This window comes from Phoenix dactylifera, chromosome 4, assembly GCF_009389715.1.
Source record: "Phoenix dactylifera cultivar Barhee BC4 chromosome 4, palm_55x_up_171113_PBpolish2nd_filt_p, whole genome shotgun sequence".
In the NCBI taxonomy this organism is placed as follows: Eukaryota; Viridiplantae; Streptophyta; class Magnoliopsida; order Arecales; family Arecaceae; genus Phoenix; species Phoenix dactylifera.
The window spans coordinates 770,482-793,925 of NC_052395.1; the positions used below are offsets into that span (position 1 = coordinate 770,482).

The window sequence follows — 23,444 nt, forward strand, 5'->3', positions numbered from 1 at the left end:
GGAAGGTATCTTGGAAGTCATGTTTTTATCCACCTAGAGTGCGAGTCGGCCGCAAAGGCTTGGGAGACCTAGTGCCTATTGTACTTGCCTTTGAGCTTAGGCTAAGGTTGGGATAAACCAATTCCTCCTTAGATTGTTTTTGTCCTTCTTTTTTTTAGAATCAAATCAGCAAGTTTTCCTCTCATTGTGCATCTCATGTGTGTTGATTCAACTTGGACAAACCAAAGAATATGCAGCCAGTAATTCCTTGGTTGGTTCAAGGATTCTGAGGAAGAGACAACCATCCTTCTTGTGGAAACATCGAGATAAGCTGCAGCCAGTAATCTCGATCTTGGACAAAGGAATTTTAAATATGCCGAACATCAAATCTACTCGACATTGCTTATATCCGGTCGAGGTAGCATTATCATTCCAAGGGTAGATGCAAAGGAGGCAAGGGGACTACTGGTGTGGAGGCGGCCGACCGACGCACCCCACCACTATGGTGGTGATCGAAGTGCAAATGACAAAGGAAATTATTTGCAGGTCCCTAAGCAGATGTTTAATTATGTATGGATACATAGAGCCTCTGTGTAGTCTCCGCATGAAGCATCTGAAAAGCAAATGACTTGGACTCGACTATAATCATCGAGTTAGTCCAAGGTCGAGGATGCATGACTGAGGAGCGGCCGCTGCTTCACGATATCCGCCACCTGCTGAAGGAGTGTGGCTTCTATCTAGCCACATATGTTTATCAGGAGGCAAACTGTGTTGCTGACTGGGTTGTCTTTTTTGCTGCCCATAACTTGAAAAATTTTATTTGAGTAGATCACGAGTCTGTGCCAGACTCTTTTTGTAGCTTTTTATTTTCTAATTTTATTGGCCGCATTTATATCTATCGGAGATGAGCCACCATTGTAAAAAAAAAAATAAAAATAGCTACATTACTGACGGAGCCCGAACTAAAGTTTAATTACGAAGAGATCCCTGAGTTAGCAGAGTTCCTTATTAAGATGGATGAAAGCCCAAAGGGCCAGGGAAAGAGAACCGTTGGTTGCCGGTTTCTTGAGCTTTCCTCATGGCTTCGTCCCTGGCCTCATCTGTCTTCCTCTGCCCCCTCGCTATCCCCAAATTCCCCTCTCCATCTCCAAACCCTAACGCTAACCCTAACCCTAGAAGAAGGAGAAAGACGAGTGGTTCCCAATCTCATTTCTCTCCGATTTCCGCCTGCTCCGCGTCTTCCTTCCGGAACGGGAGCCCGCCGGAGACGGAGTGCCCCGTGCCGCTGGAGCAGCAGCCGGTGAACGAGTATCAGGCCCTCTCTACCTCCTTCCCGTTCTCCTGGGCCGCCGCCGACCTCCGGGACTACTGCTCCCGCCTCGCCCTCACCGGCGTCTCCTTCGCCCTCTTTGTCGGCCTCCCCGTGGCCGCCTTCGGCACGCGAGCCGTCGCCGACCCTGAGGTCGACGGCCTCCTCTCCGCCCTTGGCACCGTGTTCACTGGCCTCCTCGCCGTCACGCTTGCCGTGGTCCGGATGTACCTCGGCTGGGCCTATGTCGGCAACCGATTGCTCAGTGCCACGGTCGAATGTAAAAACGTTCCATTTTTTTTTCTTTTCTACTTCCAATTTCTTATCAATTAAATTTTCAAATAAATTCCGGTTTTTAATGTGTTGCAGATGAGGAGACGGGGTGGTACGATGGTCAGGTAAGATTTATTTGAATTAGAGTTTGTTTGAAAGATATTGGATTTTGATCGAATACATGGACAGCCATGTTCAATTCACGTTGTCAATTTCTCAATCTCAAACTTTGGCCAGGAAGTTCAATTTTACTGTAGAACAAAATGCTCATAGTGAACCTATGAAACAGTGGTGGCACAGTAATAATATCTATGATTTTAGGGTAATGTCTCGAAAATGAGGAAAATGTTGTATATGGTGAATCTAAAAATGAGGGGTTGTGCAGCAATTGGATCTCACCATGTTTCAGAATATTTTTCAAAGAATGCTTATAATATCATGCACTGCAACTGCAACAATATAACCTTATTTAATCAGGACAGAATCTTGTAGGGAAGACAGTTTTGATCAAGAATTCTCCACTGTAGTAATTGTGCAAGATTTTTTAAATTCGATGTCAACACATGAGCATGGTTGCCTTGTAGAGAGAAGATAAAATTACTGAGAATTGAAACTTGTGTCCTATTGAGGAGCATATGAATGTCAGAGTATGTGAGGAAAAAAGACAGTGTTGATGATCTACTCATTATACCAGATATAAGCTCGGACTTTTGGGGGAGGACCTGAGGGGGGGGGGGGAGGGGGACGAGGAGTCTGATCGGCAATCTGATGCTATGATTGCTATGAATCTTATTGGCTTGAATCAGGAGCGGGTGAGGTTAAGGTTCAGTTTGGTAGGGCATGTCAACGGGCTCCGTTGGTAAAGTCACTGGATGTTCGTGTTGATACTGGAACCCTAGTTTGGAATCCTGTCCCCACCTGATTTTGGCCAGGCCTCTCCCATCATATTTTTTGAAAAATAAATAAAGGTCTGCGGTTTTGGTAAAACTAATGCTCAAAAATTCGGGAGTCATGAGAGCTTTGGAGTCAATTTAGGTTAAAGTGCTACCTTGTGCTAGTAAAGCTAATTTTCTCAAATAATTAGGATGCACGAGTGTTTAGGGGTCAATTACTTGAGGTGGTCCAAAACATTTTGAGGTAGTATCCAAGGTATTTACCTTATGGTGCTATGTAAGAAAAGCATGATTTATGAATTTGATAAATGATATAAAACTAATTTGCAAAATATCAATTTACTTAATGTTAATCTTTATATAATATTGTTAGATATGCAGGATAATTCATCAAGTGGGGTGAGGTGGTACTATGAAACATATTTAAGGACAATGACAATATTTCGAGTGGGTGCAACGCCGTGCATAGAATATCCAGCTAGAAGTTGTCTAAATTTGAGAATGAAAATATGGGTACTTCGGAGGTGAATTTTGTTAGTATTTCCATTTAGTAGGATTGGGTTCGTAAGAGGAGGTGTGATGTAGCACCAGTGCGGGGGAAGAGGAGAAGAAGGAAGAACAAGAGAAGGAGAAGGAAGAAGAGGTTGTAGAGACGCAGGAAGAATAGAGAAGGAGAGGAGAAGAAGAGAAGAAAGAACGTAGGGAAAAGAAATTCTTAATCATTCATTAACCCTAATCAACATAAAAGTTTCCTATAAATAGGGCCCAATAAGAACACTTAAAATAAAACCCCTTACACAAAATAAAACCCACAAATAAGCCCTAAAATGCAAATGAGTCCAGAAATAAAATAAACCACAAATAAACCCCTAAATGCAAATAAACCCAGAAATAAAATAAACAAATATGCAAATAAGATGGGGACCTAGCTGATGTCCCCATCAACTCCTCCCGGGTGAGAAAAACTCGACCCCGTCGAGTGTATATCGGGTCGGCTGTCGTACTGCTCCAGAAGATCCGGGTCAAGGCGCTGCAACTCAGCTCGCGAAATTCACGACACATCTGATTCGGATCGACCTTTCCATCGAACAAGGTAACGTTGGTAGCTTCCTCTCCTGGTAGATATAACCTGCTCATCTAATATATGTTCTATGTGTTCTCTGCGTGCATGAAACTGTGGAGGTGGAGGCTCACTAGCAGGTGCTAGATCAGGGTGATCAACAACAGTGGGTGTAGCAACAAAAGGGTCAGAAGGAATGAATGTGGATATTTTGTATGGGACTAACTCTTCAATATTAAATGTCGCACTAATCCCATAGGCTTCAGGAAAATTTACAACATAAGCATTCGAACTGATTTTCTTTAGGATTTTGAACGGTCCTGCACTACGGGATTGCAACTTTTTGAATGTTTCCGAAGAAATCCGTTCAGGTCTAATTCTCACCATGACAGAATCTCCTACATTCAACTCTTTATAACGTCTGTGCAAATCAGCAAGGAATTTATATTTTAAGTTATTAGAGTGAATACGTTTGCTGATTTCCTGATGCAATGAATGCAGGTGTGATGCAAATGATTGTGCAGACTCAGAGACTTTATGTTGATGAGACATGAGAATCAAGTCTATGGGTTGCCTAGGTTTATATCCATTCACCACTTCGAAAGAACTCATGCCTAAGGACCTATTGACCGAACTATTATATGCAAACTCGGCGGTCGGTAACACTAAATCCAAAGTCCTAACATAGGCCGACGAAAATTTTAATTTAGTGCCAATCATGTGCCTAAGAATTTTCCTAATGGAGCTCACGAATCTAACATCTCTTTCATATATAATAGATTTTGGAAGGTCAGGAGGTCTAACGACTTCATTGAAATAAAGTTTGGCAAATCTAGAAGCGTTAGAAGTCTTAGGACATAGGAGAAAGGGAGCCATATTTGAAAAATGGTCCACAACCATAAATATGGAATCATGCTTGATATAGGTACTAGGAAGTTCTAACACGAAGTCCATACTGACATCTTGCCATGGGATCGTGACACTAGACATAAAATCTAAGAGGTCGTCCACCCTAAGAATGAAAAAATGATACTTAACGATTTTATCAATGGCACGGCTATCAATGCACATCCTCCAAGAGTCATCTTTCTTGGGAGTGAGGAGTGCAGGTACAACACAGGGGCTCAAACTCTCACGAATATACCCTCGGGTGTGGAGTTCGTCAACTTGACATTGCAGTTCAGTGTGCTCGTTTGGGTTGAGCCTATGATGGGGAAGATTTGGCAAGGGTGCTCCGGGAACGAGGTCAGTCGCGTGCTGGATATCACGCATCGGAAGAAGTGTATCTGGAAGATCCTTAGGGAAAACAGAGTGGAACTCCTCCAACAGGGGAACTGTTGCTGGTGAGTGCTCAAGGTTCGACTCCATACTAATGGCTCTAGCCACAAGGGCAAACACAGATGATTGGCTTTCGATATCTTTCATTACCTCTTTCGAAGTAATGATGTGAAATGGTTCATCTTTTCGTAGAGTGGCACTCTTCTTTTCAGGGATGGACTCTCGAGGAGGCAATGAGTTCAGTATAATTTTCCGATCCTGGAACATAAAGCTACACGAATTCGAACGCCCATGAAGTGTGACGTCCATATCGTATAGCCAAGGCCTCCCTAGGATGACTTGACCTACATCCATCGGAATGCAGTCGCACCAGATTTCGTCTTTATAGGATAGGAATTGAATCGGGACGAGGCATCTTTCCGACACCGAAAGAGATGTCTTATCTACCCAAGCTACTTTATATGGATTGGGATGAGGGGTAGATTTCAGGCCGAGGCGGAAGACAACTCCGGAAGCAATGGTATTAATACAACTTCCGCTATCAAATAGGATTTTGCATGTTTTATCATTGATCTTAATGAGTGTGTAAAATAGGGAGGTCCTACGCCAATCTTGTTCGGTCTTAGTCTGAGTTAGAGTGCACCTAACCACATGAAGCCTAGGGTTTTGGTTATTTGGATCAGTGGGCTCCTTTTGGGGTTCAGCCTGGAGAAACTCTAACCCGGTCTGTTCGTCTCCAAAGTCTTCTACAAAATTCTCAATGTTTGGCTCATAGACTTCTTCAACACATTCATTCGCTTGAGTCCCAACTTCTAGTTCAGTCATGAGATAGGTCTTGGCATTACACTGGGATGCTATATGGCCAAATTTTTGGCACCTAAAACTTGGCTTCTAGAAGGAGGATTGGGACCTAGTATGCCCTTTTCTTTATCATTTGAATGGTTCTGGACAGGTATCGGGGATGTCCTAATCGGTGCTTGGCTAGGGCCGGGCTGGTTAAAAGGATTGGGAAACTGCCTGGGTTGTGCGGGGTAGTTTTGATTAGGTCGGGTTCCTGGAGGTATGAACCGAGAGTCGGTACACCTCACTACAGGGGCTTGTAAGAAACTATCTACATCTTGAGCCAACTGGTATGCTTGGCCAATAGTAGTAATCTCTCGGAGGATTAGTTCTTTCTGGATCTCCTCGTGGAGTCCTGCCCGAAACCTAGAGAGAGTAACAGTCTCCTCTTCGATTACACCGCACCTCATATGAAACTCCTCAAATCGTGCAATGTAATCAGCAACGGTTGATGTCCCTTGAGTTAGTTTCTGCCACCTATCCATAAGGTGTTGTCGGTAAGAGAATGGCAGATACTTCTCATTCAGCTTTTCCTTCATATCCTCCCAGGTAGTGATACGAGGAAGCCTTTGGGTCTCACGCATATGTTCAACATTATGCCAGTACCAGTGAGCTTGCCCAATAAGCTTCATTTTAGCGAATCGTACTTTTCTATCGTCAGTCATTTCGTACCACTCAAAATAGTTATCCATGGCTGCTCTCCAATCAAGGTACACACTCGGCTCTAATTGACCAGCAAATGTGGGGACATCTACTCGTACGGTACGAAGTAGTCGCTCATCAAGATCGCGCTGGTGATCAGGAGGAGGTTGGTTCCTAGGGGGATGGGGAAAAGCTATAGGTGGTGTGGTCAAACCAAGCTCGGGATAAGCTGCAATTGGGGTTGACGGTTCAGGAGTCCTAGGGTGTTGCACTAGAACACGGATCTCTCGTTTGAATTCGTCACGATCAGCTCGTAATGCAGCTAATTGTCCCAAAATATCTTGTAGAATGCTGGGGTCCATGGTGGGTAAGGGGTCTGAGAGTCAGTGAGGAGGTACTCTCTACCACTACGGGTTGGCATGCAGGGACTACTCTAGTTGGTGATATGATATGCAATGCTACTAATGAACCCTAACTTACCAAATGCAATGCAAGACAACCTACTACTGCAATCTACTATAAATTCGGAAATCAACAAATTTTCACAAAGATAACTTAAAATTAAATATTACTAATTTATACTTTGGTTATTTCAGAGTTAAAGTAGAAAATTAATCACTATGAGAAATTAGGTTGCAAGCACGTATTACAGTCGTTCTAATCCTAAAGTAATCTGATCGACGGATATTGAGAATTATCCTGTTGCCAAAGTGTGCTAATTTAATATTTAGATTTAAATGGTGGGTATGATGGGTATGGTAGTAAATGTTCTAGGTTTTGCAGTTTGACAGGAAAGTAAGTTTTCAAAATAGGACCGTCATGCAAGAGAACTAGAACATAATTAGATAAACAAGCCCAAAAGAAAGAACAACCTGTTACCTGTGGTGGATACAGTCAACCGGAAGTTGTAAAGTCTCGAGCACGAAGTTGGCGCCGAGTGAAACTAGCTGGAGCTGTGGTCCTGGATCTGCAGCACAAGGGGCTCCTGGAGTGGGCTGAAAAATGGCTAGATCGGGCCTGAAACAGGGTCTGCGGCTGATTGGGCTTGGACCGCGCTACAGTATGGCGCACTGGCTGGGCTGGCGGCCTGCTGAGGACAACTGGGCCAGGCCGGTCGGGCTCGGATGTGGCCTGATGCACCTCTCGGCTGGCAGCCTGGCACACAGGGGTGTCCCTGTTCGCGGATGAGAGCTGGATGGGAGCGGCTCGGACGAAGGCTCGGCGATGGGCGCTGCAAGTCCGGAGTAGGCAGCGGCCGACGGCGCACGGCGGCAGTGGTGGAGCACGCGGGCGCGGGGAAGGATGCAGCGGTGGTGGCAATCGGGCGGTTGCGGGAGTGGCGGGGACAGCGATGGCGAGGCGGCGGCAGGAGACGGCACGGGCGGAGGCGGATCTCGTCGGCGGAAGGAGGCGTCACAGGCGGAGGCGGCAAAGGCGGAGCGGCACGGGCGGAGGCGGCAAAGGCGGAGCGGCACGGGCGGAGGCGGCGAAGGGTACGCAGGTGGTGCGGCTCGGCGGGGAGGGCGTCGTCGGGGCTCGGTGACGGTCGGCTTCGATCGTCGGCGGTCGACCGCGGAAAAGAGGCGCCCGAAGGAGGCGTCGCACGGCGGCGGGCGTGGTGGCGCAGCTCGGCGGAGACGCGGTGAGGGGCAGCCGATCGGGGAAGATGAACAGGTAGTTTTTTTTTTTTTTTTTTTTTTTTACGCACGTGCAGTCACGTGCAAAGGTTTTTTTGTTTTTTTTTTCTTTTTTAGGCGGCACGTGCGGTCACGTGCGTCTTTTTTTTTTTTTTTTTTCCTCCGGAACGGATCCGGGCTAGTGGGGCGGGCTAACGGGTCTGAGACTTACCCGTTGCCCCAACCTTCTTCAACCTCCCGACGGATTCGGGAGGGCGTCGATCTTCACGGCGGCGGCTGCGGGCCGAGGCAGGGATCACAACGGCGGCTCCGCGACCTGCGGCGGCGGCGAGATCACGGCCACGGCTTCGTGGCCAGCGGCGAAGGTCGGCGGCGGTCCCCTCTATGGACCCGACGCCGACGGTTGGTGGCAGACGCGAAGCACTCGGGGCAGCGGCGCTCTCGTGGGGACGCGACGATCTCCGGTGGCGAGTCGGTGGCGCTGCGAGGTGGGGCGGCAGTTGGCGCAGACACGGCGATGGGCAGAAGGGGAAATCTATGGCGGGGCCCTTCCTTTGTTCTTTGTGACAACCGAGAGGGAGGATGGGGACCTGACCACACTTCGAGGTGGTGACCGCAGGTGGCCTGCGGCGGCGAGCGGGAGTGATGGTGGTCGCGGGTGTGTCGGGCGGTGGAGGATCCCGCTGCAGGGGTTTCTTTTTTTTTTTTTTTTTCTCTGGTGAAAACCGACAGAGGGGAGGGAGGGGGGGCTGGTGAAAACCGAGAAAGAGAGCGCCTGGTGAAAACCGAGAAAGAGGGAAGAAAGGTAACGCTGGATCGTAGCTTTGGCAGCAGTGGCAAAGCCGAAGCTCTGATACCAAGTTGATGTAGCACCAGTGCGGGGGAAGAGGAGAAGAAGGAAGAACAAGAGAAGGAGAAGGAAGAAGAGGTTGTAGAGACGCAGGAAGAATAGAGAAGGAGAGGAGAAGAAGAGAAGAAAGAACGTAGGGAAAAGAAATTCTTAATCATTCATTAACCCTAATCAACATAAAAGTTCCCTATAAATAGGGCCCAATAAGAACACTTAAAATAAAACCCCTTACACAAAATAAAACCCACAAATAAGCCCTAAAATGCAAATGAGTCCAGAAATAAAATAAACCACAAATAAACCCCTAAATGCAAATAAACCCAGAAATAAAATAAACAAATATGCAAATAAGATGGGGACCTAGCTGATGTCCCCATCAAGGTGCCAAGACTCTAAGTAGGAGATATTAATGTTATTGATTTACTTATGAATAGAGGGAGGTGAAAGTATCTAAAGAGGAGCATGGTGGACCTTTCATGGTCCAACTATCTTATAATTGATGTGCCCTTGTTGTTGAAATATCTTTCTTGTCCACTTGGAATGAGATCCACATTTATTGAAGTGCACCTGAATCACATCCTTTCCGTTTAAGTGTCTGAAAGATCCAGGGACCTAGCTATCTGTATTATAAAACAAATGGCTTTACCCTAGTACTTCGAAATTACCTTGTGCTCTTGTCCATTTGCTCTTTCTCAACTTTGCTAGCTAGTTTACTTTGCCTCCAACCAATATCATGAAGGAGTTCCTGTTGCTGCTAGGCTTTAATTTGGCACTGCCTAAGTCACTTGGTCATGAATTACATGAGCATCAAAATGGTTTGTCTGGCATGTAGTTCACCCATGGGCTCCAAGCAAGCACCACTTATGTGCTATCCTACTGATAGGTGTAGGTCCATATTATACATGCTTATTTCCTTTGAAAATTCACTAAGATTAAATGGATTTAGTTAATAGTTAAATAACTTAATATATTCAACATAAACCCACAAATTGTGCTTTATCTTTTCTTTTTCTTGAAAAAAAAGTTTTCTTTCCCATCCACTATTTCCCCAGTAAGAGCATCATAGTCCGACAAAAGAAGTTGCTCAAAGAATTCTACATTTATACTACTAATTTACATGCTATATATATATATATATATGTATATATATATATATGTGTATATATATATATATGTGTATATATATATATGTGTGTATATGTATATGTATGTGTATATGTATGTGTATATGTATATGTATATGTATATGTATATGTATGTGTATATGTATATGTATGTGTATATGTATATGTATATATATGTATATGTATATATATATATATATGTATATATATGTATATATATATATGTATATGTATATATATATATATATGTATATATATATATATGTATATATATATATATATATATGTAGGTGTATATATATATATATATATGTATGTATGTATGTATGTATGTATGTATGTATGTATATTGTGGATCTGTGCATGCAGTACAAACTGGAAACAAGTCAGCAGATTGGATAAAACCAACACAAAGAAATAGAACGAAGACATGTATAAAGAAGTAATATGATTTTATTTTTTTCAACAGATTTGGGTGAAGACTCCAGAAGTTTTAGCTCGTGATCGTCTTTTGGGTTCATTTTCTGTAAGTTCATTCCCAATTAAAATCCAGTTTGAAAGCATTTTTGCTTGGTTATCTTTGTCAGTACGTATGTAGTGCACATCAGATCCTCCACATGCACTTCGGTTATTTAGTTCTCTTGATAAAGGTAGGTTCAACTTATGAAGCAGGTTGGTTTTCCATTTGCTTTGACTTTTGACAAAGCTGAATGTGGTTGATGTCTGGTTAAGTATGTCAAAGATCGCTGTACTACACATTACATCTTTGTATGTTGCTTCTAAGTATTGATGGCACTTGGCAGAACAGTGCATGTCAGGTGCATTTAGTGGGGCCTATAAGTCAAGGTCCTAATGATTCCTATCATTTCTTACAATTACACGATCTCTTAGGGAACCATAGCGATAACAGTCTAGTTTAATGTGGCATGTGATCTGAGAATGTTTATCTGTATTCCAAGCAACAAGTTTAAAGGAATGTTTTGAAGACTCTTTATTATCTGTTTAGCAAATCCATTTTGGTATATTATATGTTTCTCATACTTCAGGTGAAGCCTGTGCTAAGCAGAGTCAAGCTTACGTTATTAGGTCTGGCAGTGTCCTTAGTGGTCTGTGTTCTTCTTTTCATCAACATTGAGAACTCAAGAAATCCATCAGAAGATGTTGGGGAACGAGCTGTAGCTGGAGTATACAATGATGCTTCTGCAAGGTCATTTGAGCCTGATGCATTCTGTGGTGAACCGGATTTGTCCTAAACCTTAGGGAAGAGCCTTGGATATGTCTATTGTTCTCCACATAAATATATACACAACAAGAAGTCCGATATCACATTTCCAGTTATGCACAGTTAGCAATCACTGCCTTTCTTGCTTCCATGTGGGACCATCTGATCTCTGTAAATAAGTGCATAATTCCTATATTGTGAAGTCATTAGCAGTTATAGGTTATTTCTGATTTATGGGTCACAAAGATGCATGTACTTACATACCATTGTATAGGAAGCAAATTTTACTGATGTGATTCTAGAAACTGTATAGAATATTAACATCATAGCATTTATAATTATATGACCTGACATTTATGGCTTGTTATTTTTTTATAGCACAACTGGACCACATGCTCTTCTTGAATCTTGATGCAATCTAAAATTTAATTCCTTTAGAGGAGTTCCATACTAGTGAAGCTAGAGCTTGGGGCTTTTGTATAACCCATAAAATTCTGAGATTGGTCAAATACCATTTAATAATAATCCAAGTCTAATGGTCTTGTTGAAGTGTATGAGAATATAGCTGCTCGGTAAGTGGCCTGTATTTTTGTACAAATGGCTTGAATGTACATTGTTACAGTTAGAAAAAAGTTCATGTGTTACTTGCCAGCTTAGTGATTCATACCAAGCTTGTACGAACAGTTGGAACTACTATGCTTGATGAATATAATTAGAATGCTGGATGTCTCGTCACTGGTTTGAGTTACTGGACTGAACTTATGCCTTACTGATTCTATAGTCTATAAATACAGAATGATGGGGGTTCTCTCTAAACAGGTAGGGAATTATTCTGTCACTTGAACGATGTCCTGAACTTGAGCTGAACATTTCTTAGTGTTAAGTTAGGGGTTGACACAGAGAGAATGAGTAATCTATTTGGCAAGGTCTTTCAAGGGCTTGATTGTTCTTTTCTTTTCTAATCCTTTATTTCTTTTCTTTTTTTTTCAAAAAAAAAGGGCCTAGATTTTCCTATTTTCACTTCAACGTCAACCTCGGCGGTCGAAAGATTGGAAAGGAATTTGAGGTTGAAATAGATAATCCCTTTTTTGGCAGGAATCTAGTTTCTGTGCTAAGCTCCAACCTGAATATCACTCTCTATGCCTGCAGAAGTGGTAACTGAACTAGAGAAAATTCAATTCTTCTAGAAGAAGATTGGGGATCAAAGGAGCACCATATGCTGAACATGTGTGTGTGTGAGAGAGAGAAGGGGCTACAATAAGGTTATGCTCTCTAGTAAAGGCCTCTTTGGATATTCCTAGAGGGTCGGGCTGAAAATCCTGTAGGATTCATGGATTGGGCTGCTATTTAAGTATGGTTATGTATCAACTAAATACCACCTAGCCCAAATCCTATGGGAGGGAAAAAACAGACCTCTATGGATCTTTTTTTCTTTCTTTCTGCAGCCCAAAGGGTATGATCTAGGCTGGGTTTGGACAAGCTCTTAGAAAATGTAAGCTAGATGGACAAACAGACCTGATTTCTACAGGATATTCAACCTGATCCCATAGAAAAATTGAAACAGCCCCTAAGGGGGAAGGGAGAGAAGGGTGAGTAGAGATGTGGATTTGGTAGGAGCTATCTTCGTTCTACTATACGAAGGGATCTATGCGGATTGGAAGGTTTTATACAGGGGATAAAACAGGGTGTTTGCTTTCTAAATCTTTTGAGTGTAGACACAAGTAAATGAGGTGCTTCTAGTGAATTCATGTGAGATCTAGCTGAAGCATCATTTAAAAGTTTGATCAGACATTTATAGGAGGAAATGTGTGACCTTTCTACTCTTCCTAACATCTTCCAGGAAGTTTATATCACTTCTTATTAAAGATTCTATTATTGCATTCTGGACCTTCAGATGTTTTGTAACTATCCTGTTTCTGGTGCATTTTTTTAGCACCCGAGCTTCAATTTGCATGAATTTCTTTTGTTGGACGATTATCTATACAGATATCATGAGATGCAAATTATGGGAAAAAGAAAAAAAAAACTATCAAAATCATCTTCTTGTGTACTAGTACGATTTATTGAAATTGTGACAAATTATATATCAACTTCATTCATTTCACTATCTGATTCAGTTGCTTGTGATGTTACTTGGTCTGTTGGATTTTACTCTGGGTACTCCCTTGTTACCTTGTGGATACCATCCTTTGACGTGAAGCACATCTGGGTAACTTACCCAAGGAATTACAAATTCAAACATTATAGAGATGTTGTTGGAAAATCGGAAGGAGAAATTTGGAGTTGCTTTCGGGGCAAAATTAAGCCAGTTAATCTCTTGACTGATTCTATTGAGAGGAACTTCCAAATGTCTAGTTCGTAATGTTCCATAAGCAGATGGTTTGGTTGAGAGAAAAAATGTTCCATTTTGATATGTCATGTATTAAGGTTGGTCCGCGATGCAATGTGCAATCTTCAGTCTTTGGGGCAACATATGCTCTCATGGTTCAGAAGGTCACTCTGGCTCTCTCAGCATTTGCGTCGTAACTACGCAATCCTGTTGTAGAATTTGCTGGTATATGTCCTTCAGCTGAAGCAGAGTTGATGCCCTTGGGAAATCCTAAGAGAGCAAAACCTTGTTCCCATTACAAGACTAGTTTGAAAGGTGACTTAAGCAATGTCATTACTTGGGATAACAAAGAAAGACTGTAATAATTCAAGATTTTATCTAAAATGACTAGCCGAAAGGTTTTTTTTTTTTAGTTTCTTAGTCCTGTATAAGTATCCAAAATCTTCTCGCCAAATAATCGATGTAGATTGAATACATTCGCACAGGTCCTCATATATTTCCTCCATTCAAGCCGTCAGGCTAAAGATTCAAATATATTCAAATCTAATCACAAGCACCGTGATCGGCCCGTGGTCAGCTTTCATGAACCCGTGCTGTAGTGTTTTCTAGTCCACATAGGCTATGAACTGAGTTCACTCTGATACAATTTGTAACAAGCAGGATTTTATCCAAAATGACTAGCCGGAAGGTATATATTTTGAGTTCTTTAGTTTTGTATAAGTATCAAGATCGTCTTGGCGAATAATCAATGTAGGACTAAATACATGCCCACATGAGTCCTTACAAAGACTGACTTGGAAGTTATTATAATCTTGTTGCGATCAGGGATGTTGTTAGGCAGGCAAATTCTCATTTGATTGGGAAGCTTTGTCTCTTCTGTCAGGTGGTTAAAAATTTAGTAATTCTGCCTAATAAAAAGATGAGAAAAAGGAAAGAAGCATGGTTGGAATCAAGCTCATCCTTCCGGCGACACAGACTGATGGTTCAAGATGCCAGTTTCATGGCGTCCACAAGTTAAGAGATGAATATGTTAGGAGGTGATAACTATGAAGATGTGTTTAAGCTTCATAATGGCTTCGCTCGGCTTTGCAATATATTGCCCCTGGTAAGAGTAAATGAATCAAGAATTTTGCAGTCATCGTCGCTGTCCTGAGCAAGGATATCTATCCATGCGCCACCTCACTGAGAGGCACGTAAAACCCCACTCAAACTAGAATTACAAAGACAGATCCTAGCTGCCTTTGCAGCCACTGGACAGTTCCATTCCATGATATTAGCTGTGATGGCATATGATGTACACAGTTTAAGTACCAAATTCAACCTCATCTTTTAATGTGTTTTAAGTTCACTAATATGTTTACTATGATTTTAACATTCACCTTTTAAGTGGCACTGTTACATATGCTGCATCTTTGTTCCCTCTGTGCGATTAAGATTTCACTGTCCATTATTCTCTGTTCTTCACATTTATTCGGTGCTTGGTATCGCATCACAAATGCTTTGAATAGTGCAACCTGAAACAGGATTTGGATCAAAGTTTTAGTATATAAACAAAGGCAGCTGCTGATAGACAGGGCTTAGGATTGGTTGTCACTGCCTCACTCTGAGCATCAGCTATTCCAATACCTGAAGAGTCTAGGCTGATGCAGGTCATCACCAGGACAACTAACTCAAGATGGAATCAGAGATAAATCATCTAGCTAGAAGGCTCATGGACATACAGCGAGAATGACGACGAATCAAGACTGTTTAGGGCCACCAACTTTGGCTCCATGCGAGGGTACCACTGAAGGACGATCCTCAGGTGGTTGTCAAGTTGCTCTCAAGATAGATCTCTGGTAGGTGTTGATGTTAACACTGCATTTCCTACGGCTACTAGTAGTCTTCAAAAGCAAGCAAGAAACCCAAGGTTAGCTTCAACTGATCTAATTGCTATCATTCAGCCAAGGAACTATTTCTGATTTCGCCGGTCTTCACCCTTTTGCTGCTGTACTAGCTCTTTTCTCCATGTCATTTATCTTTTTTAGGGGATTTCGTCATTCTGAAGCTATACAGTGTTCAGTGGGACCGGGTTGTGTCCTTCGCCAGGAATGCCATCTTGTCTCTGCTCATGAATAGGTTTAGCACGGTTCTATTTTGTTTTATTTGCTAGGTCACTCCAAATACACTGGCCAATGAGGTAAAGCTACAGGAACAAGCGAAGGAAGACAAAAATTTTGAAAATTTCAACTAGAGAACCAATTCAATCGACAACCACATGAAACGAAACTATGAAAACAAATATACTGCACAAGGGGGGATTGTATCTTTGACGTCAACATCTCGTGCTGATTTAGGTAATCAAAGTGATGATAAATGTGATCATATATATATACATATATACATATATGAGGTGGTCTTTGCTCCACTCAAGAAGAAAGAAAATCTACTCTAGAGATTCATCCAAATTAAAGATCCCCATATGTATATATGGGAGACCCTGATACTCTTGAGAGGAGAGGAGATCTTCCCGTCTAAGATACATTCAAATTAAAAATTTATATTATTGATTATGATCGATACGACTAAAAGTTCTTACAAATCAAAAATCAGTGTGTTTTGGCGATGTCTCTTCCATGCATCAAATGAATACAAAAATGAATAGTTAAAATGATATAAGATCATATTTTGCTATGGTCGATATATATATATATATAAATGATCTGATGTAAATTATGATTAATAAGATGGATTTTTAATCTAAATGCTTTACTATATTTTAGCATAATAGCACAGCAAAAACTATCTATTTTTGTATTTATGTGATGTATATATTAGAAACCACTAGAATTTGTGATGTGTGGGGTACACATACTAACGTGTATATATGCATACATGTTGGGTGCATGGATGTATACTTATTTATTTATGTATGTATAAGTCAAGCTTTTTTTTTTTTTTTAACGTAGCAATCACTTTTTACAATCAACAATATAAATGCAGCTATGCAAGTGGTGTGCCTTTAAAAAATAATAAAGACGAAGAAGAAAATAAGATGGAAGGTGAGACTGATCCCACGTCTTGCAATCTCAATTAAGCTGGCGTCCAACTTCCTGCCAGCGAAAAATGTTATCCTAAAAGCTTTGGCTAAAGTCTTCTGACACAGAAGCTGACCATGAATTCTTAAAGCCATGAACGGGGTCTACGACGACCACGCGTGGCTTTGGTGCCTCGAAAAAAAAAGCATTAGATACTACAGTTGCTGCATGACCTCAAATAGGACATATGTGACTCGAGCCACAGTGGTGATGCCACCTACCCACCCACCCCTTCTGCAGCAGACCCGACCGTAGTATTGATGGTTCCCAATGCCTAAAGTTTTGAGTCTTGGTTCTGAATCCTCCGAGAGGACTGTTCTTGAACTGGGGTGAGATTGGCTGCACTGGTTAGGTGTTTGGTCTGCTTCTCTTTTGGATGCTTTTTATTATTCTGATGCCAGAAGTTATAATGGCAGGGCCCACAACCTCCCAAAAATAGAAAACCTTGCAATCAAATGATTGATGGCCTAACCCACATTCCATCCATATGTCAGTTTGCCTATGGGATGTATGCAATTGGATCAATACAAGCCAATGATCATGGATTCTGGGGCCAACAAGGATAATGAGGACTTGCACAGACTTGCTTATTTGATTCATAAGATTTTTCCAAAGAAATGAAAAAAATCAGAACATGAAAATAGATCTTACACCAATACTGACTACCCACTTTCATGTTGTGTTTTCTATTTAAATTTTTTTTGATTGGATGGTATTTGAAGATTTTTTTAATTTTGATTTATGTTGATGCTTTTATTTTGACTAATATTTTTATGAAAATAAAAATTTTAAAAAAGTAATTTGATTGGTATGATTCATGGTTTAATCTTGTATGTATCAAAAAGTGGCACAAATTCTCGAAAGAACCGAGGTTCTAGATGTGGTATGGTATAATAAACCTTTTCTTGATTCATGACTCGGAAAATAATCTTTCAAAAGGCATCCTGAAAAGAATTTGGGTCCACTCTAAATGATAAAAGCTGCATCTTTGTTCTTTAATTAGAATACTTAATTGCAAACGCAATTAATATATTGCTTTGAAGAGGCCATGCAGTCCATTCCTGTCCTAGAACTAGGGTCTGATATTGCTTTGAAATCTCATTCTTGCATGTGTGCTTACTTGCTTCATGACAATTTATATCCTTCCCAATCATTTTTTCCATTTTCTTTTGCTTTTTGTTAAACCTTTCTTAGGTGAAATGAAATATGTCTTTCGTAGTTTTTTCTTCTGAAATTTTTATGCTGTATTTATCTCATTGTACCATTGTCAAGTGCCTTAGATTTATATTATTTATTATGACTATATATTAGTATAACCCCCTCCGCCTCCTCCCTCCACCCCCAACCCTGAAAAAAAAAAAAAAAAAAAATGAAACACCAATATAGACGCATCTAGTCGTTCTTGATTCCTACTTTTATGTGCATTGATTCTACATGCACTTAAATTTGCTCCTAGGGACTTTCTTGATTCAAGCTAAACTTTGGCAATCTGTAGCTGATGCTCAGAATGCCAACTAGAGATGTTTTGTTTGACATGAACACCCCATACATGACATGCACTAAACTACTAATGATTGTCAATTGACTTGTTAATGCATAAATTATTGATTTTGTTATGTTGGAATGGTGACTGCATTTTTTTTTTTCTCTTCTTTTTCTTTGCTCTTTTAAGTTCATCTTCTCTTGGTCAATTAGATTCGCACCAGCTAAAGATCAGAGAAGCAATGCTTTACTCAAGATAAAATGGACTGTTGTTGCTGCTCGTAACTTGCAAGGCTATAAATAAAATCCTGAGGATTTTCTTCTCCTTGCATTTCAGTTGTTACATCTAGATAGTCACATCTTACTGATCACACTTATTACAGTCTGATTACACTGATGACATCTGTATAGAATAAAAAGAAGAAAGGTGGAAAAAGAAGAAGCTCAGTTATTTCACAGACTTCATATCACTTCTATCTGCCATGCAGTGTGCAGTGAATGCAGTGCCCTAGGGTTGGCCTACCAACCTTTGTCCTCTAGGGCCTGCATCCTCCTAGAGCCCAACCCTTTGAGGACTTGAAGTCTAAAAGATTCTGACTCCCTTTCTTGGTCAAAGACCAGGACCATTTGACTACTACTCAATTACTTTCTTGGTCAAGGTTGTGGATGCATCTATAGGTTTTAAGTGTTTCACACGCAGGGATTTGATTTGTATAGGTTGTGGCCCCCACAGTACCCATATTTCCCTGCTTATTTACCTAGGATGGCGACCTTTACATGCATAGAAACCTACAACCTTTGACTGTCTAAGCATTGGATGTGGATCCTTTGCTTCCTTTCTCCCACAGTGGTACAACCGGATCTCTCACCTTGGCCAGCGGAGGATTTCTTCCTTGCTACTCTGACAGGCATCTTATTCTTCATCCGTACTGTCGGAAAGTTGACTACGTGGTCCTCCTCAGCTACCCACCTGTGGGAATTTAGCATTGAGGAATAATATATTCAGCAAAGTAGAGAGGGATTCAGAATTTGGAAGAAGAAACAACTTCAAAAAACTAAAATTTATTTAATATTTATCCTCTTTCTTAGGAAAATAAAGTCTATGCCAACAACTGTAGCATAGTTGGTTGGCATGCATGTCAAAAGAAAGAAAGAAAGAAAGAAAGAAAGAAAACAAAATCTATTAAAAGAGGGCAACAGCAAAGTTCGAGTTCAACGACACCAGCATGACCCACATCAAATAGCATGCATGATTAGTATGCAATCCACAACTATTCCATAATCAAGTCATCAGTATTTTTTTCCTCAAAAGACGAAGTCATGGGTAATCCATGGACAATTCATAAACTTGTACATGCGACACCTTGCATGTATTAGAGCACCATGCATGCGCTCCACATTGCATTTATCTTACATATGGATCAGCATGCATGCATATGTAGATAAATTTAGATACAATGTGCATGTGAGGCATGCCATGTTGCAAATGTCACGCATACAGATACTCCACATCAGATTTATGGTGCTTAAAATAAGCGCGATCAAGTATGAGCTTGGGGGTTATCCTTACGTGAAACTGGTAACCATGTGGTGAAGGAAGATGGAAGCCTTAAGCCTGGCCAGATCAAGCCCGGGGCAAAGCCTCTGTCCACCTCCAAAGGGAGTAAAGCTACAAGCCGCTATGTCCTTATCCTGTAGCAAGTTCCAAAGAAGAGAGATATATACATATGGTACTCCAATAAGCGATGCATGAGATGGAGCCAAAGCAGATGCACCTTTTCTTTGTGGTTCAAAACAGGGGCTGATAGATCATCAGTAAGAAACCTACAATTAAATAAGTCTTACCTTCCACCTCCATGGGTTGAAACTATAAGGGTCACCATAGTGGTTCTCGTCCAGGTGAACTGATCTAAAGTAGGCAAAGACGCACCATCCCTTCGGTATGAAGTACCCATTTATCGCCACATCTTTCATGGCCTTGCGCATGACGCCCAAGATGATGTTTCCCATTCGCAGTGTCTCCATTATAACCTGCATGCTCAGTGCATCTAGTTAACTTCTCAGTAATGGTCGCCATATGCTTTCTTTTGATGTAACAGTCCATATAAACTTACGTTTTGCGTGAAAGCTAAGGACATGTAGTCAGTCCAGCACAAATCTTCCCCGAGTAAAGATTTTCGTCTCTTTAGTTGCATGCTTTCTTCCTGTTTCATCACAAACTAAGTCACAACGCTTATTGTGTATAAACTGGTATCATATATAATAATATAGAATGACTCCATGGCGAACTGAACTGAAGAATATGAACCTCATATCACAATGTATATATACTCTAAATCCTTTTATTCTAATATTAGCTGAAGTCTTCTTGCTATAAGGGAAAAAAATTAAGAGGAGAATAGAATGTAGTTTACCTCCAACTGTTGGAGAGCAAGAGGGCAGTCGCTGAGGTATTTTATTGCAAGCGTCATGAGCATGGGCACAGAATCCTCGCCAGGGATCATCAGATCGATAATATTGTCTGATATAAGATCATCGGTTAGTTGATTGCTAGAATCATGGAGCAACACATCGATGACATCTCTTGGGTTGCAACCTCTGCTCCTTCTCTTATCTTGGATGATATTTCGCACAAGCATTACCATTCTCTTCTTGGCCTAAATTAAAACATTCTTCCAGTTAGCCAAGGCCAGAGAAGATGGCTTGACTAGTTTTTATACAGAGAGGACCTGCCTGCAGTGATCTGTAGAGTCTAGTCCCGGGTAGCTTCACAGGTAAAGAAATCAGACCAGCAATAAATTCCCGGAACTGTTGCTTTAGAAACTGCATCTCATCCCCTGGCTGAAGACCTATCAACCCTTTCACCAGTACTTCGAACACCATCTGATGAGAATGTCCGCAGGAACCTTTAATCCAATACTTCTTTACCGACTATGATAGTCATGGACTCATATAAACTTCACTTTCTATAAACCTCCATATCCATTAAAGAGTGTTTATGATCTTAGACTATATATTTTTAGAGAGATAAAACTACATAGTTTACTATTGAAGCCATTAAGGAGGCCCAACCGAGGCTCAGTTTATGATCATTCAATTCTATTCTTGAAATGTGGACTTGCCTTAAAGATTACCCAACTATAAAAATATGGAGAACGTGCTCTACCGTAACCATAGTCACCGATTACCTACCATAAAATAAATGCACTTGAAAGTAGCAAGCTTGAGAGAGACAGATACAACAAATATAGCAACAACTGTGAAAAAAAAAATAAATAGCATCATTAATTTTCTTGATGAACCACGATCATGCTGTGGGACAATCTCTAAATAATTTATGAAAATTCAGAACTGGTGAAAAGGTCACTTGGCTTGCGAAAATTCATCGGCATAGGAGTTCTCCAAGGAGAATAGTGCCAATGAACATAAATATTTGCTGTCAGACAGGACTATTTCTAATGTTTGTGCTTAAAAATTTCTTTCAATCGCATAGGCTGCAGAACTCTCTAAGCCAAGGCATAGTTCATGTGGTGCATGTGGGTGTCTGCATGTGCCTAGAAATTAAGAGCAAGTGACAGAAAAAGAGGAAAAGAAGAAGAAATTAATATTTTGATGGACTAACATGTTTCGTTTCATCTTGGATGTAGATTAGCCGATCATCCTTCCAGCAGGCCATTGATGCCTTCAAGTAGTTATGCATGTCGAGGGTGATCTGAGCCTTAAGGCTTGAGGATTTGAGGAAGGCACCAATGAGCCCATGAACTCTCCTTTGCAGGCTACCATTGATCGATAGAATGGAGGACTTTCCCATCAATTCAGTAAGGGATTTTGGATAGGATGGCACAAATATACTTGCATCGCTCTGTAGAATAAACCTGTTGACCTCAGCCTCTGTCGACACAATGGTGGGGCTGCCAAAGATGTGCGACTTGAATACTTTCCCATGCCTAAACATTTAATCAAAACACTCAAACTTAGAATAAAATGATGATCTACAAACAATTCTCTAATTTGATTTTTTTTTTCTTTTTCTTTTTCTTCAATAGGCCAAGTTCTTGCTGGACAAGTCGGTCTACATTAAAAATGGTTAAAACTATACTGTTTTGATATTGTTGCAAGTTTTAAAAGGTTTTCTATGCAAAGACTTAAACCAAAAAACTGTTTTTTAAGTAGCAACAACGAATGATCAAATTTGGATTCCGAAGACAAAGGTCATATTCTTTTAGATCACAAGAGCAAGGCGATGGTATGCACTCACATGATCCGACGCTTTTCCATGAACCTCTCAGGGCAAGGTGAGTATGCGCATGACATGAATTCCAGCGTCTCCCCAATAAAAGGCCATCCGAGGCTTCCTCGAGGGAGTTGGCTTCTTCTTCTCCCTCTCATCCTCTTCTTCTTCCAACTTTTACAAAACATCACAGTGATGAACACCATGACTGTTGCCATGCACATCATCAGCAACTTGTCCATCTTTGCATAGACTTTGAGAGAGAGAGAGAGAGAGAGAGAGAGAAGTAAAGGGTTGGATGGAAGTTTGTTTTTGAAGCTAAAGTACAAGGCTACATTTAAATTGGTTGAATAGTCCCCACTCCTGTAGATGTATGATTGACTCGTGCAACAGTGCAACAGCTCACCTCGTGCACACATGTGAGGCCCATTCAATTTAAGACCTGATCCACCCCCTATCATCATCAAAAGGAACTTTTGGTTGGCTGCTTCCCTCCTCTCCTTCTCTTTCCACCCAAATCATCGCCCAATCCGCAAATAAAGTATATATCTTAATCCACCTTTAACTCTCATCTTTAATTTGTTAGTGAGCCCCCCACATGCGATTCCTTTAATCTAATGCATGCACCTCTTTATTTAAACTCCTCCGTTTTGAATGCCATCCTTTAGCTCTCTCATTGCATTGCTTTGACTGCTCCACTGTATTAAATTACAGAATATCCCATTGCTCCGCTTTGATGGTGTTAACAAAATGATAGCAGATTTTTAAAGAAACTAATTTATTCCTCCCAGCTGCAGAGCTATCGGCTTCATGTAAGAGGGAATTTTGCATGAAAGGGCTTTTCTTTTTTATATTTTTATAGGAATTCCCCTTTTGTTGTAAGATTTTACTTGCAGGATTACTGCCATATTCTTTTAGGCAAGGGCATTAATAGTATAGTAAAAATACAAATAAACCATCATTGTAGAAACCAAAATGTTAGTCCTCTAATGCAAAAACGGCAAATTTTTCCACCAAGTTCTCCCTATAGAAGCATGTAGTCCTTGGTATGTTTATCAATGGAAGACATGATATGGTGGCAAAGGAGGTTAAAAAGAGTTAAATGATCTACAATCAGTGGACCTAGTGAACCAAGTTGGTGATATCATAGATCTATCATGAGATGTACTTTCTGGAAAATAAATTTGTTCTCTTTTCACTTGTAAACATGATTGGTAG

The 23,444-nt window shown here is 41.1% G+C and overlaps 2 protein-coding genes across 7 annotated transcripts; one reads left to right on the forward strand and one right to left on the reverse strand.

Annotated features, from left to right (window-relative positions):
* Positions 1-1,005: 1,005 nt before the first annotated feature.
* LOC103712853 (protein CONSERVED IN THE GREEN LINEAGE AND DIATOMS 27, chloroplastic) lies at positions 1,006-15,400 on the forward strand. Of its 6 annotated transcripts, none has more exons than XM_039125254.1 (4): positions 1,006-1,568; positions 1,658-1,686; positions 10,355-10,411; positions 14,320-14,836. In XM_039125254.1, exons 1-4 carry the CDS (start codon positions 1,058-1,060, stop codon positions 14,452-14,454), a joined length of 732 nt encoding a protein of 243 aa, XP_038981182.1. In that variant the 5' UTR covers positions 1,006-1,057; the 3' UTR covers positions 14,455-14,836. The 6 variants fall into 6 exon arrangements, with proteins under 6 accessions (XP_038981182.1, XP_038981181.1, XP_026662650.2 ...); XM_026806849.2 differs by lacking the exon at positions 14,320-14,836 and adding an exon at positions 15,086-15,400 and having other exon boundaries at positions 1,008-1,568; XM_026806851.2 differs by lacking the exon at positions 14,320-14,836 and adding an exon at positions 14,960-15,001 and having other exon boundaries at positions 1,008-1,568.
* A 2,892-nt stretch (positions 15,401-18,292) lies between these two features.
* Positions 18,293-22,611, reverse strand: LOC103712873 (cytochrome P450 90D2-like). Its single transcript, XM_008799565.4, has 8 exons — positions 22,254-22,611; positions 21,618-21,942; positions 20,729-20,878; positions 20,410-20,652; positions 20,110-20,199; positions 19,841-20,026; positions 19,566-19,687; positions 18,293-18,965 (listed from the first exon to the last, which is right to left on the reverse strand). The coding sequence occupies exons 1-8, from the start codon at positions 22,466-22,468 to the stop codon at positions 18,785-18,787; spliced, it is 1,512 nt and encodes a 503-aa protein (XP_008797787.2). The 5' UTR covers positions 22,469-22,611; the 3' UTR covers positions 18,293-18,784.
* Positions 22,612-23,444: the final 833 nt, after the last annotated feature.

Coding starts and splice junctions, on each gene's coding strand:
- LOC103712853 (XM_008799535.3), top strand. CDS start 1,058: ATGGCTTCGTCCCTGGCCTCATCTGTCTTCCTCTGCCCCCTCGCTATC. Junction 1,569..1,657: donor GCTCAGTGCCACGGTCGAAT/GTAAAAACGTTC, acceptor AATGTGTTGCAG/ATGAGGAGACGGGGTGGTAC. Junction 10,412..10,931: donor GTCTTTTGGGTTCATTTTCT/GTAAGTTCATTC, acceptor CTCATACTTCAG/GTGAAGCCTGTGCTAAGCAG.
- LOC103712873 (XM_008799565.4), bottom strand. CDS start 22,468: ATGGACAAGTTGCTGATGATGTGCATGGCAACAGTCATGGTGTTCATC. Junction 21,943..22,253: donor ATGGAAAAGCGTCGGATCAT/GTGAGTGCATAC, acceptor TTAAATGTTTAG/GCATGGGAAAGTATTCAAGT. Junction 20,653..20,728: donor GACTCTACAGATCACTGCAG/GCAGGTCCTCTC, acceptor GTTTTAATTTAG/GCCAAGAAGAGAATGGTAAT.